The sequence below is a fragment of the Colius striatus genome, chromosome 1 (genome assembly GCF_028858725.1).
Source record: "Colius striatus isolate bColStr4 chromosome 1, bColStr4.1.hap1, whole genome shotgun sequence".
In the NCBI taxonomy this organism is placed as follows: domain Eukaryota; kingdom Metazoa; phylum Chordata; class Aves; order Coliiformes; family Coliidae; genus Colius; species Colius striatus.
In genome coordinates, this window is record NC_084759.1 from 170181483 (window position 1) to 170197655 (window position 16173).

The 16173-nt window shown below is 36.0% G+C and overlaps 1 protein-coding gene across 1 annotated transcript in view; it reads right to left on the bottom strand.

Annotated features, from left to right (window-relative positions):
- Positions 1 to 254: 254 nt before the first annotated feature.
- RAP1B (RAP1B, member of RAS oncogene family) overlaps positions 255 to 16173 on the bottom strand; it is a 31167-nt gene continuing 15248 nt past the window's right edge. The window contains exons 2-8 of the mRNA XM_062016590.1: positions 12682 to 12766; positions 11190 to 11258; positions 8320 to 8376; positions 6825 to 6965; positions 4642 to 4785; positions 2910 to 3025; positions 255 to 1486 (exon numbers count right to left, since the gene is read on the bottom strand). Of these exons, the coding sequence (XP_061872574.1) occupies positions 2939 to 3025; positions 4642 to 4785; positions 6825 to 6965; positions 8320 to 8376; positions 11190 to 11258; positions 12682 to 12738 (555 nt within the window). The 5' untranslated portion in view covers positions 12739 to 12766 and the 3' untranslated portion in view covers positions 255 to 1486; positions 2910 to 2938. The remainder of the gene's footprint in view (positions 1487 to 2909; positions 3026 to 4641; positions 4786 to 6824; positions 6966 to 8319; positions 8377 to 11189; positions 11259 to 12681; positions 12767 to 16173) is intronic.

Genomic DNA, 16173 nt, shown 5'->3' on the forward strand with positions numbered 1-16173 from the left:
GACTTTCCCTTACACTAGAACTTGGCATATTACAAGTTCAAAACGAAGTGGAATTTCAGAAATTCATCCACCCCAGCAGATGGGATGCTATTAGAAATATCTACGGCATGAATTTGTCAGAAGACAAAGTCAGAATGGTTCTTTTTCATCCTAAGATGTACAAAGCTGCGCTGTGTAAAAGATTTCAAATCAATATTTACTTGCACTACTAAAACACAAAACATTCAAGTAGTATATAACTGTAATGCAAGCCCTTGCATGGCAATCCAAATTTATTGAACTACTGATGCTAAGTCATACAAAATTGCACCACTTTAATTAAGGCTTTTAGTTTACATTTGGCCACCTCAAAGCAGTTGTAACATTAGGTTGGTCAATTTAAATACTGTGGCTCCCTGTTGGATATACACACAATCTTTACACCCAAACGTTAATGCATACAAAGCAACAAGGCATTGTTAAATAAATCAGCAAAAGTTAATTACTGCAACTTAGGCCCTGTGACCAATTACACATGATTAAAATTACTTCCCACATTCACATCCACAGTACTCTTCCACCATTTAACATCTCAACCAAAACGTTACACATGTAAAACAATCACTAACAGGCAAAAGTACTAAACCTGTATATTTGGTATTGCAAATACACTTATGCATGAGCAAGCAAGGGAATTCACAGTGAGAATCTACAGCTGCAGAAGCCTGAAAATGATTTACAAAAAATTGTTAAATCATTAAAAAATCGTTTTAAAATATACACTTCTTGTTGTAGACCCCCACTGTACACACAACTATAAACATTGTTCCCTATGTAAACAAGGAAAAGGAAACATACAATAAAAGGTTGAAAAGTCTGGACATTTCCTTCCCAACAGATATTAAAGGCCATGTCTTTAGTCAGACGTTATACTGAAAGGACTCTTAAACTAGATCACTGTCTCCACAGGTTTTTCCTAAAATTAAAAAACTATATAGCTGTCGTGTTAATCAAAGCGCTTTTGTACAATACGATGATGATGATGATGATGATCCTGTATTTCTTTAAAAAAGTTACAATAAGCTACAAATACCGATGAAGCAAAGTTATCTGGAGTAGTCTATATAGGAGCTCTTTGGACTTTCTTTTATTATGCTAAAATAGTGGTGCTTTTAGGATTTACATTATTGTACTCTCCAATAGAAAGTGGGGATTGTTGAAGTATACAGTACACAGTTTTCATACATGTACAACATTGGTGGATGAACAATGTCTCTTATCAGTAATACTGGATGTAGGCTCTGGTTTTACCAGTTGCATACACTTAGAATATTTATAAGTAAAAATCTCTCATGACACTGGAAAGTGATTAGAATGTGCAAACTGATGTAGTAGCTTTCATCCATTTCTTAAAGGGTACCACCACAGGAAAGTCCATTTAAGATGTTGGTAGGTTTAATAAAGTTGGAATGCTGGCACTGTTGAATTGGGCAACAGTTCTTCAGACCTGTGACAACAAAACAAGAAGATTAAGTAACAGCTATTTGTCATTGCTCTTCCGTTAAAATGACTAAGACAGGTACTAGCAAAGTTCTTAGCAAACAGGAAACAACCTTATCACTTCCCTACTAATATTTCTACTGTATACATACAAATAACAGACTATCTCAACTAGTAAAACTGAATTGAGATGCATATGGTAACCCAAGCTGAACCGTGGAAGTGGGACTAGTTTTAGTAGGACTGTGCGTGGGATTTGGTTCTTCCTTACAATATGAAAGTTCCAATGGTTTTGAAGGCAAAAACACGTTTGGAGGATCAAAGCTCCTGAATCAAAAGCCCTGTTAAGGAAATGAAGCAACCTTGTCTGCCATCGTCATCTAATGCTTTTAGAACTCTCTTAGTTTTACTTTGAACTGATTCAAGTTGTTCAAATTTGGTAAGTTACCAAAAAGAGTTAAACGTGGCACTACCTGAAAATTAAGAAAAGCCTACAATTTATGACAGGGTAAGGCCCTACCAGGATCCTCTGGTGTATCAAATAGCTCTATAAAATGACAAAAAAAAAAAGGATCATAGCACTCAAGCAAATAAACCACAGTATGTCCAGTAAAACTGAAGGGAATTGAGATCAACGGGCAACTTGTATGAAAAGAGACCTCTGTCCATACTAAGGCTTGGAGGTAGAAAGAGGGAAACAACTTGCCCAAGAACAATTTGCAGCAAAAAAAATTCATGCCTGCTGACTGAAGTTCTGAAAGGTTTGAAGTTCTGAAAAGGTTTGCTTAAAGAGCAGGCTGGAGCTTGCTTGAGCCTTCAGCAGCATTCTTAAAGCGTGGATTTAGTCATGTGTAACATTAGCCAGCTGCCAATGAGTAAGAAATTGATCTAGTAACCAATAGCTCCAGGTCAAATATTTTGAGCATTACAATGATCACTTCACTGTTCTTTCCAAATATACTAAAAAGTAGTATAAAATATCCATATAGTCCAAAGAAAGCAAGCTAAATTCCTATGACATCATGCAAACACATGCAGGAGTTCAAATCAGGAAGAAACATTTCAGCATGCAAACAGCAATACTTTATAATGTACATTCCTGATAACTGAGCTCCTGCACTATATCCTATTAACCCTGTTTCCAAAAGCTAAAGTTTTGAAGTATCAGAAAAAACATTGTTAATTTATGCTCTATTAGCACCTTAAAGCATGAAAAAGCACATGATACTTGTGTGAATATCTTGCACACTTGTAGTTCTGGCTTTGGAATGGCAAAATAAAGACCATAACAATTTCTATGATAACATGGATCAAGAATTCTCAAAGTTGACTGCATCAATATAACTGCTACCACAGTTATATTTTCCCCTTCTTGTTGTTCTGGGTTTTTTTTAACAGCCATAATACACAGAAAGCTGTAGAAGGTTTACCTGGCTCAGAGCTACAGTACAGCTATGTATTAAAGTAGCTGACATGATGACTTTTTGCGTGCTTTTCCAGGCACCGGAGTTTTTCTGTTAATTTGTCGCACAAGGTCATAAAAGATCTGAGAATATAAAAATCAGTTGGTTATTGTAATTAAGAGGTTTCTGTCACAACCTTAAGCTTAACACATAGCGTACTCACATACTCAAGAACCCCTGTAAATATTTAGTTATCACAAAGTCAGAAAGTTAAATTGTATACTTAATACCTATTTTTTTTTCTGCTTAAGATAATGGTCTGATAAGGGTTTTCCACTTTCAATGGATCAATTACTGTATGCTGTTACTTCACAACTTAGCACTGAGGTCAAGAAACAGGCCACAGCTTTCTTTTATCTCAGATCATTAAGGATATTCTTTTAAAGAAAGTTCTAGTAGGTTAACTACACATTTTCATGGTAACTCAAGTACACTGCATATTCAGTAATAGGCTCTTGTACTTGAATGAGATCACACTTTTCCAGATCCTTTAAAACTACCAAAACCTAGAGAATTAATTCAGCAGCCTCCCTAGGACTACAGTATGACATAAGTGTAACATTTCCTAGAAAAGTAACTCTGTATGAGACTCACACTTTGAGTTTCCTAGAATCCCAATTAGAACATGATTTTGTTGAAAGGCTAATTTAAGACAAGTCTACATACTATGATTAAACAGCATCTGTTTCATTCATAATTGACATTGTTCCAACTATTTCTGCATCTCCTAAGTCAAGTGAGTCCTCATATTAAAGCCAGTCTAGGAGTTTCCTAAGCATTGGCTGCAAAGCAGCAAACATTCCAACCAGAGCTTTTAGTATTTGACAGAAGTAAGTTCTGCTTTATTAAATGTATGACTTTTATGTTGCTGACTAACTTGTATTTAAGAAAAACTCAATAGTTTCCAGAAACTCCCAACTAACTGAATACACATTACTCATTTTTAAAATCAGCTGTGGTTAAAGCCATCGTACTCTCTTGACTACATGCAAGTCTTGCACATGGGTTCTTTCAACTTGACTGATGCAGCAAACAATGTTTTCCAGAAAACACCAGAGTTTATCATAAAATTAAAGCTGTTCCAGAAATGCAAATACTAACACAGTCTTTTTCTCTTTTTTTTTTTGTCTTTTCCTCTCTTTTTTTTTTGCATCTGTTTCTTTGTGCTGGCACTCCTGTTGGATAAGAAAGCATGCACTACAGCAAGTTCCAAAAACCCACGTTTGACCAGTCACCTAATTCCTGCTAAATAAGTAGCTAGATACTAGAGAGACTTTTGCCTCTCTTTTTCTTTACAGAGCTGCTAATTCTGACAAGATCTTCAAGATTTTTTGTTCTTACTGTCTCAAATAATTTAGTACCCAATAATTTAAATCAAATAGTTTTAAGGAATAGTCTATCAGTACATTCTCAGATCATAGAGACTGTATCAACTAGGGAATGTAGCAAGAAAAAAGTATTTAGCTAAAGTTCATAGGAATATAATCTGAAAACTAATTATACTAAAATTCGCAGAAGTCCCAAATAAAAGCCAAATACATCCCTTAATATAAACATAGTAGGGCTCAATTTTGTCCATTATAGGGAATGTTGTTCATAATTGAGCTTTTCCTTGACAAACTGTAAACATTTGGTTACCAGAACAGTGTCCCATCACTGTCTCCCAGCCACCTCTCTCCCCATAGGTGATGAGTCTTACCTCGTTAACATTTATCTTCGACTTTGCAGAAGACTCTAAGAATGCACAGTTATTCCATTGCCTTGCTAGGTTTTGACCTTGTTCTTTTCCCACAACTCTTTCATCTTCCAAGTCACACTTATTGCCAACCAGAATCATAGGCACCTAAAACACAATTTAATACCAACAAAGAAATGATTAAAATTTTTTGAATGTACACGCATATCAAACATCCTATATCAGAATCCTAAGAAGATCCACAATCAAGCTCTGCTGTAATTGAGACTTGAGTTTACAGTTGTTCCATCTTCCAATCAAAGTGACTGCATTTTTTGCCTGCCGTTTGGCAGGGTGGGGGTAAAAGTTTGGGGATTCGCTACACTGTCAGTTGAGCAAATTTCACATCTTCTAGATAACCTAATGAGATTGTTAGATTTTATAAGGCATCAAGAAGTCCACTGAAGAATCTGCTACAAGATTATTGTATGTTCAGAAATCCTGAAAAAAGTGGCCTGTGTTGGGTAGCATGAAAGATGATAAAGTTCCTTTCACCATTCCTCTATTTTCAGCATATCTGCACTCCTTTCAAAAGCAATTTTGCTCATACAGTTCTTACTAGCAAGCTCACATACAGAAATTCAAGAATCATACTACACCTTACCAAAATTTCCAACTGCAGAACATGTTGAATTGAGCTTTGTGGCAAGAAGAGGCAATCATACAAAGCTGGGCTTTATTTTTTTCCCCCTTCCTTTTACTAATTTAAGGAGATAGATAAGTTTTTCAACACTTAACCTTTCTTTCAAATTCAACAAGTATGTCAGCCATTTAATTTCCTCCCACTGAGAAATCAAATCATGTCAAAGCTTTGATACAGGCAAAACTTTGGTTCTCACCGAAATTTATGTAAAGTCTCAACTTGAAGTTCATTACGTTTCTTCTGATACTATGGAATGGCTTTCAAAACTGAAGGGAGTATTTTAAAAAAGAAATATAAATCCAAGGATACCAAAATACTATCAAAGCAAGCTTATGCTAGTCAGCATAAATGTACCATGTAAACCAAGGTTTCAAATATTTACCTTGGTTTTAGTGTATAAAATTAATTTGATGCTAAACAAGGCTATACCATGGCAGGTTCTGGATGGGAAAGGTACATGCAGCTTAAATACTATCCTTTGAGATACATTTGTGGTAATGGGTAATAAACCACTTCCAGAAGAAATCTGAACATAAGCACGACTTGCAAATGTTTACAGATAACAAAGTGCAAGGTGGGTTTGTATTACAAAAGTCACAATGAACTTCCCTGAAATTGAAATATTTAATATATTTGGTGTCTGCTGACAGCAGAAGTGTAATGTGGCTATATGTGGTAAGGAAGGCAACAAAGTTTCCATGAGCACAGTTTAAATGAGAACACTTAAAAAACTGTTCATTGCTTGCTTTTTTTTTTCCAAGAAGGAAATTTTTCTTGCCTGACGGCTACAGCATACAAGGTGTTTCTGTTAAACATACTCTTACTGCTGTTTCATGTCTGAAATACCTTTCCTCCTTTAATCAAGGGACTAGTATTCATTTCCTCCAACTGAGGAGAAATTATAATTATTTTATTCTAAAAAATAATAATAAAAAAAAGGGCTTCTAAAAAAACAATTTGCAAACTGGACTGTTTTAGCCTCTATTTATAGCTTTAAAAATGCTAAGAAGTGCCTCTTGAAATTGGGTGGAAATACTATAACCAAACTTACTTGCAAGCACACACACAAAATGCAAGAACTAAATAATGTGCAAGCTCACAGTACTGTCTTCTGTAAGAACTTAGGATTTTGTGCTTTAAAATTCCATAAAGAGTAGGCACACTGAAGAGGGAAGCTAAACTGTAGCTTTTTTAAAAATATCATTGAGAATAACTGAGGTAGGAATAGAATTGCTTTAGAAATGTTTTCTGCAGTACTAGCAAATAAGGTTTTATACAATTTCAGCTGGAGTACTTTAAAGGAAAATATTAAAGATAATTCTCTATATATCACATGGCAAGTTACAGTTTCTACAGTTTGTCTTAAGAGTTGCATTTCTGTACTACGCATCTAGTGGTTGATTTGTCTCTTAATTGAGACCTTGAAAGTTATCTGATCACAGCCTACACATTACAACATCTGTAATGAAAACTCTAAGCATTAAGCATTTATAGAGACACTTACATCATCAGTGTCTTTGACTCGAAGAATCTGTTCTCTTAGATCCTGTAAATCGTTAAATGTGGACTGTGCTGTGATGGAATATACTAATGCAAAACCTTGTCCGTTTTTCATGTATAGGTCTCTCATTGCTGTAAACTGTTCCTGTAATTAAAAAGCAGATAAAGATGTTGCATTCAATTTGCACTTTCCTAGCACAAATTGCTACATGTTTCAGGTCACAAATGGATCACAAGTACAAACAGATCACAATGCATTTGTGCCACATCCCCCAGCCTCCGATCAATATTTACTGGTTTACTATAAGCATTATAGTAAACTGAATTGCTTTCAAAGAAATCTGAAATTTGAAACACTATCTGGGGTAGCTGCACAACAACTAGATATTGCCAAAGGCTACAGTCTGGGAAAATGTCACAGAAACGTGAGTAATATCATAAACAAAGAGTTACAGCAGAAGGTAAAGTCTAATTTGTAGATCACAGAAGTTACATTCCTCCCAAATCTCTCCCTACATATTAACTTTTTCCCATCTCCTGATCCTACTCTTAAGTGCATCACAAACTAAATGTGTCCCTTTTCAACTTCCGTTTATTCAAGGCACTGTCCTACGTTAAACTGTAACTTTCAAGATTGACTAGAACACAGAGTCATTCAATAGCCTTGTCACATTTCTGAGAATTCACTGACAATACTGCATATGAAGACTCGCTGGTGCACGGCACAGCAACATTAGGACTCCTCTTTGTTTGAAAACGTGATTGTGGAATAACATCTGCTTTTCTCGCATTGGCGACCCAGCTATCCTGTGCCCCATCAATCACCCACCAAGCCCCTTGCTGTATGTCAGATGAAAACCACAATTTTTTGTGACAACAGCTGCTCCATCTTTCTGTAGTTTTACATGGCCGCACTCTGATATGGAGTTTTATTATTGGACAAGATTATTATCAGAGTTTAGAGAACAAATGTTACACTGGAATCAATGAAGGAAATGACTGGTTTCAGTAATTTTGGACCTAGCTAGAGAAAAACCTGACCAGTATGCAAAAGGTCAGCATAAACCCTGTGCTTCGAATTCTCATAAACTGACTAAAGCGATACTATTTTTATCCCAATGTCAAAGTACATCTCTCATATAAAAGAAAGAGGAAATGAGAAGAAAGCACGTATTCTCTACAGTAACAGAAATCAAACTTGAGTAACCAGTGGGCCTACATTTTCCTTGCAATGTAAACGTAAATCAGCAGCACAGTCTCTTTTAAAATGCAGTCTCATGCTTCCCCTATCACAGAACATGAGCTCACAGGAACTCCGCAATTTATTTTCTGCTGTAACATGCACCTAAATACTAGACTGTTACAGAACATCCTTTAATCCAAGGCATTGACCACAGCTACTCTTTATAGAGAATGAAGAGGGAATCACATTACCATTTACATCCTTACAGCTTTTGAGGGTTTTAAAATCAGTACTTAGGGAAGTTGGTTCTACATACCGTTCCTGCAGTATCTAAGATTTCAAGCATACACTGTTGTGCATCTACTTCAACTTGCTGTCAAAAGAGAAAGACGTGATTAGAATTTTTCGTCTTGCAACTCTCCTCTCCAAAGACACTAGGAATTGTGTAATTTTTATAAGCAAATTCATAATGCATAAAGCAACATAATGGCTTAAGAAGTTTATATGGATATACACTTTGAAAACAGCAGGAAGAAGCTTTTCAAAGAGTCTTAGTGACATTTTCAAAAGCAGTGTCAGCAGCCAAGTACCACTTTGCAAAGTGATTAGAGATTTTTGATTATTTAAAAGGAGGCTGCTAAATTTGTAATGATGGTTATCAGCAAGCAGCACAACTAATTTCTACTTGTTTCAGGGATCATTCAGATTGAAAGAAAGGTACAGGTGAAAACCAGAAAGTTGGATCAGCATACTAATGCTCATTTAACGGCAATTTAGATCATCAGGAGAATAAGTAGTACACAGCAAACAATAAAACAAGCCAACCGCTGAGAGTGGTGTCCCAAAAGTAAGCCTTTAGCGACACTAATCAGGAAACTGCTCCAGCTTAGAAAAAAATTGCAACAAAAATGGAAGGTTTAAGAAGTCAGATCAGTTTCTGTATCTGTTTCAGAATTTCTGCACCTAGTTTCTCCCTCAAAAAAAAAAAAAGTTGTGAGGGCAGCAAAGAACATGGAAGTGCCCTCAAGCTGTATCAAGTAGGCTATCCATTTTTTTTCTTTCAAGCTACTGGTACACTTCCCGTGTTCCCATTTGCACGTAAAATTCCTAGTTAGAAGAACAGCACTGAGAACTTTGTGTAGGGGGGTTGAACTAGATGATCTCTAGAGGTCCCTTCCAATCCTCAATATTCTGTAATTCCGAATATATGCAATATCACCAGCCTATGATTTTCTTTTGCAACTAGATTTGAGCTTGAAGGCTGAGGAAGAGAGGATTTCTACTCCTCTCACATCTCTCTCACGTCCCACAGGGACAGGGATTCCTTCAATAACCACTATTTTAGCATGTATTGCTGACAAAGTTATTTACCTAATTAAGCAGAATCTATTACCTTTCTGAATAAATATTTGGGAAAGTAAATCAAGGAATCAAGTTTCAAGACTTCATGCTCAATTATTTAATTCCAGGCAAATTCAAAATATTTCAAGTCAGTCACATCCTCTCAACTTGAAATGTTATAAAATTAGATTTAACATTAATAGTATAGATTTGCAATTGCTAAACTAATACATTTTAGAGTCACCCAGGTCAAGAAGCAAGTCAGAATTTTAACTAACAGTGTAGGAAAGAAAATGACTGCATTTTGATTTCTGTCCAAACTTAAGCAAGACTGATTGAAAAGAAGAATGCATGAAGGCATTTCTAGTCATTTCAGGACCAAATCTGAAAGGAACATTCTAAGATCCTTGCTGGCCAAAAAAAAAAGGAAAAGAAAATTATTAGCAAAATGTAAGATTTCTTAGGACGATTTTACTTTTTCAGGCTCCACAGAATAGTCTTTAGAAAAATTTGCCCAGGAAACATCATGAATCTAGTATGATCTGACGAATGTAAATATATAACAAAGGAAGCATTTCACTTTAGTACAGCTTGTGAATGTTTTTGGAGTCATTTATTGGGCCTGACCCAGAAAAAGCCTGCACCAAACACTGGGATAGGGTCCAAAATTCCTGCTTCTCTAATACAGAAAAAGTTAAGCGGCTATGGAGAATTTGTTGTTGCTGTTATCTCTTTAACAAAAGTTCTAGGCTTCACTGGAAGCTCACATACTTAAGACAAACTAGGATTTTCCCACCATACAGATTTTTATGAGGGCAAAGAAAACAAGTGTGAAATTATACTTTTGTCCCCACTAATTCCACTTCTGTTCAGAAGAGGTTCTGGTGGCTATAGGCTGTAATGGCTGTTAATGGAGCCTCTTTATTCCAAAATAAACATAGTCCAGTGCTGAAAGAGGAGATCCTGCAGTTTTTACCCTTTCCCAGCTAAGGTTTGTGCATCTTGCCTCCCACTGGCGTTTTTGTGGACATATGGTGAGCTACATTAGGGTATCAATACATCTGAAAAGTAATTTAGCAAAAAAAGAAGGAAAGATTAAGAAACTGACAGATGAAAATTAAGCTGCTTCACCAAATGGTTAACTCTTTTGGTAGCAGTCCAGATGTAAGCTATCTTAGCCTGGAATATTAATCATGGTCTCAGCTGAAACTGAAGAGTGAGCAATATGGAGATTCAAGATGATAGAAGTAGAGTCAGACCTTTCAGCCTGTCATGCTGACGAAGAGAGAAACTAACAGGGCACTGTGTTTGTTCATTTATGATAGGTTTGTGTTAACTTATTAATAAAACAACAATCCATCTAATGGAAAAGTATCAAGCTATCAGTTAAAATGTTAGGAATACAGTATGATGCCCCCAGGGTCCTAAAGGTGAGCACGAAGTTCTCTTTTGCAGATTTTCCTATTATCAAAGAAGCTTAGAACCTTAGATATACAGGTCTAAATCCACAAGTAGATACTTAGCACACACAGACTAATAGTATTATTAAAGAAAGAAAGTGCTAGCTTTTTTTTTTTAAAAAAAACAGCGTTTCCAATTCTGACAACAAAATTACCCTTTTTTTAATAACTATTAAGGTATTATGTTTAAACGTTAAAAAGTTAGTCTTGAATTATTCCTTTAGACAAAATATCTAACAGCACTTCTACATATCAAACTTGTCAAGTTACCCAGTATTATGTGGTATTACCAGGCAAATCCTTTTTCAAGCAACGACTCAAATATTTGACAATATGTACTGCAGTTTTAAGCTTCTGTAACACTAGAGAGGTTTTCTGTATATACCTTTCTGTAGGAGTCTTCTATCGTAGGATCGTATTTTTCAACAAATATTCCTTGAACAAACTGTACAGTCTGAAACACAAAAGTTTGCGTAAGATTCTTCTTGTGTAGTGACATTTTGTAAACACTGTACACGAATTACTGTTCTAGGTGTATGCTCAGTCACTCATGACATTTTTGAAGGCAAACTAAATGACTGACATAACTATAAATTATAAGAAACAACAGGAAGTTAAATGTATACGCCTATTCAAGTAAGTATTGTTAGATGAAGCAGCGCTACACCTTCCTTTATTATCTACTCTCAATTGGAGCGTAACAATTAAAGCATGCATTGATTTAAGGTTTGTCTAACTCTCAGAATCATTATTAGTTTTTAGTTGAACAGGACATCGTATAGCTGTATGGCTTTTACATTTGCATTTAGAACTACTGTATCTTCTGCTACTTATTTGCCAGCACAGAAATTAGTCAAAAAACATCTGCCAGCATTTACTAGTCTTAACTAGACTCAGTAGGATACTCCTGTGTACCTAGCACGTAGGATGTTTTTAGCACAAGTCAAATGGAACTTTAAGACTCAATGGCCAAGTCAGAGCAGACAGGTTCAAATCCAGAAATGCTGCAGTAAGAAAGAATTCAGAGGTGAAGGAAAAAACTCTTTCACACCGTAACATGATTTGTCATTTAAATTTTCCTTTAGGAACTGCTTTGTAAGAGAACAGTTCTTACGAGATAGATTGGACCTCTAGACCTTACTTTATGATAAGCTGCACAATTAAACTGAAAGATGTAATGCTCTAAGGTGGGCTGAGAACATCACATTGTGCAAACTTGCTGAGAACAAAGCTAAGTGAGACCGAACTTTTCTGTCGTCGTTTAACTAAAATGCACGAGCTTTCTGGTTTACAAACATCTACCTGCTGCAGCTATATACCTACTTGCAGATAAAGGTGTAGAAAACATGTTCAACTTCCTACCAATATGCAAATATGTATCTGTTAAAAAATTTAAAACTGGTTCTTTAGAGACTACTATCAAACATTAAGCAAACAGCACCCTGAAGATCTCTCTAGAGACAGGAGATATCAAGGTTAGACACAGGCAAACCAGTCCACTGTGTAAGTTTCACAAAGTACTTTGACTTCCCACACAGCTACAGCTGGGTTACACAGCGAAGCCAGAGACCTGCAACGCAGTGGCTATGTACTTTACTGTGTAAGACAGGCAAAAACCTTACCAAGCAGCATCAACCAATCCAGTACAGAAAACATTAGCACATGAGAACGCACCAACGGATGAGGATACAGCCAGGTAACGATGTATATATTCTAGCCAGGAACCTTCAGCAGTCATTACTTACATTTGTTTATTTGTGCACACTTACATAAGAGAAATATGGGTTAGTAGAGTATGTATTAGAGAAAAAAAAACCCCAAACCAAAACATGAGAAGCCTAAGAAAATGTACTTGAACTGCCTCACAGAGTACTTACCAGGGCAGACTTTCCAACACCTCCAGAACCAAGAACCACTAGCTTGTATTCACGCATGATGCAAGAGATAAATCACCCTCCACACCTAAAAGACACAATAAATTATTCATCATCTTGATAACAGGACAACTATTTTAGCATTACTGCAGCCACCGTTAAGGTTGCATATGTAACAAGGCATGAACAGTTAAATATTGATATCAACTGATAAACGCAGGAGATATATTATTATAATCAGGCATAATCTAAGCAGGATGACACTTTATTATACAATACGGAAATTATGGACGTTTATTCAAGAAGCAGTAACTACTGAACGTTGCTATTTTTTTCATCAACTAAAGTACCTCCAAGGTTTTCTTGTTACCAGAACGTTAACACAAAGAAGAACCATTAGGTGTTATCTAGCATTATTTTTAAATGGAAGTTTTGATATCCCATGAAATAGTAATTTACAGAAAAAGCAAGAACAGACTCTGTAATAAAGACTGCAGCATTGTGACGTTGCCAAAATATCAAAGATGGTTCAAAGAAAGTGTACAAATATCTGAAGAACTGCTCATATTCATGGGCACATATTTCCTCAGATTCCTCTGAATGGATTCATCTCCTTTCTTTACAGAGAAGAATCTATCACAGAAATTAATTTACCCAAATAGATGGGCCAATCACTTGGATTTCAGCATAACATCCAATGAGGTGTGTTCATCTCAACAGACAAAATCTCTAGTCATGCAAACAAAGCACTTCTGCTGCCATCACAGAGAGCATTAAGATATTTCAAGGTTTCTCTAGATGTTTCATTCACTCACAAGAAGTGGCTCGCCACATATTTTGCAACAACAGACCCAAACCAATATTCCCAAGAGACACACACAGAACTTGTAGTTTTACAATCACAACATCGACAGTACTGAATAGGTTTATAAGGTAAACAGCTGCTAATGTTTGCAACCTATAGTAGCTATATAATAACTCTAAAATCACATCTCCTGAATTTCACAGCTACTACATCCTCTCCTTATCCATCCACCAAACTTATTTCATATCACACAAGTTTTTTTATTTTCATATATATACACATACATACACACATAAATTATTTTTGTTCATAGAAATTGACATGCATGAAATGCCTCCTCTGAAGAACTGATAGCATCAGCATGGTAACAAAACAAAAACAGAACAGGAAAGCTTTTTAGGCAACAGCATCTATTTCTACGGTCATTTACTTGAAGTAACATTCAAAGTTTGTATCTACTGACCCGAGATTTTATCTATATGCAGAAAATAACAACCATAAGACCCCAATCACTGAACAGAGTTTTATAAAAAAGCTTAGTTAACTGTTTTTAATACAACAGCCATTTTCAAGCTATCAACTCTTAATGCAGCTACAATAAAATGCTGTAAGCCATCAAATACAGTATTTCCTCTACCTCATTATTGTTCTCCCATAAAGAAATATTGAACAAACCCTACTATAGTAAAGCTAACAGTCACTATTGATAAGAAACAATTATCCAAGAGGAGATAGCATGCATTTTCTCGATCTGAAACACTTAAATGCTAAACAAAGAATCACAGACTTGTATAAGAAAATTAAACCAATCTCTTCCCAGCAAACAAACATTTCTCAAAAAGAACAGCAGGGTCTCAGCAGTCAGTTTTCAAAAAAAATTAAACCCTTTCTTAAGTCTGAAAGTTGATTAATGTTTTGCTAGTAATCTAACTGCAGTTATAATGACTGTAGTTTCATGAATAACTGGAGGTAACTAAAATAATCTTTCAAGACCATTCCTGTCCTACAAGCTAGTTCTGTTCCACCCTAGTTAGCATGTCTGCCTACAGCAGTCTGACATATCTGCTTGCTCACCTTTGTTTTAAACTGACCCAATACAGCCACAGATTTTAGGACATGTCTTTGAGTCACACTGTTCAAGAAAACACACCTCTTGAAGTCTTGCTAGCAACTGAGCTAACAAGACTGTTACTGCTGCCCTGGGAGGAAGATCTCTGATCTGCTCCTGCCTGGCCTCTAGCACTTACCAGATTGAGCTACCTGGGTTTCTCCCCTCTCTGTCCTCACAGAAATATGAAACCCAACCCAACCAACAAGTGATTTGGGGGGTTGACGGAGGTGCTCGTATAAGGGAAGTAGCAGAAGTAAGGTAAGACTGACCATTCTCATCAGCAGTAAACTCATAGCATCTCTGGATTCACACCATTTACTAAGTGTTTAGCATAAAAATGCTAAGATGATTTATGTAGATGAGTATCTCCATGCTACTGTCCATCTTTGTCATCACTGATTAACCTAACATTTTCAGAAGACTGAGAAATCAAGAGGCCAGCTACTATTTAATTTCTTTCTTGCAAACACATAATGAGCAATTTTTCAACTTACCTTAAGCAAGAAAGGAGAATGTTCAGATGAAAGCTGTACGGAAATAATTTTCCTTAAGTCTAGCAAAGTAGATGTCTCCACAAGCTTGTTACCAGTAAGTTTTAAGACTCTTCATACCTAACAGAATCTTTTTACTCCTGACTTTAAAGACAACATTTCCCTCCCTACACGATTTTTTTGCAAACATGGACCACCAGAACCATGCACACCACAAATTCAATCTATTTGGCACCACTGTAAACATTCACTTAGAGCCACAAACCCTTAAGTTGTCTGACCTTTGTACAAACAACAGGAATAAAGGACTGTGTCTGAAAGGTGCATTTCAGTACAGCTAAAATCATGACAAGTTAAGCCTGTAACTACATTACCTGTCATTTCTTTAAAACAAACATTCAGTTATGCTTTTATTTTTCAAAAGTTGTCACTCGAATGACATAAACATAGTGGGTGTAGGGGAAATCCCTGTACAGTAATCCAGGGGAACTGCAGCAATTTCACTGTCTTTAAAAGAACAGTTTTAAGTTAAATTTCACAGTCTGAAGTTCACAACTAAATACAGAGATGTCAATAACAAAGGCTGTCAGTAATTTAGAATTATCAAAACTTCAGCAGCAGGTACCAAATAACTGTTTCACCTAGTGTTTTGAGTCATCTGTGACCTTTTTCTTACTGAATGACTTGTAATTCCTTAAAGGAAATTCCAAATCCTGAAATGAAAAGAGAAGCCAACAACTTGCTTTTAGTGAGAGACTGGCAATTCCATTTTGTCTATAAAAAAGGAGACAGAGGAATTTAATGCAAGCCAAAAGCTGCTTTCAGTATCCAGATTTGTAAGTCCAGCCCTAAATATCCAATTGCTGTACAACACTCTGGAGCTGATTTCACTACTTTTAAGTGGTGGCACACAATTAAAGTGCATACAAACACACAGAGCTTGGTTAGCATATTTTCTTGATCTCTGAAGCAGGTAAGCAAAAAGCTCTTTTAAGATCTTCGAAGATGTGCTGCAGTATGGCTTTGTCACATTCAAATGTTACTCTAACTTTCCATCAGAACTTGGGCAAAGAGCAAAGTCAGTACTT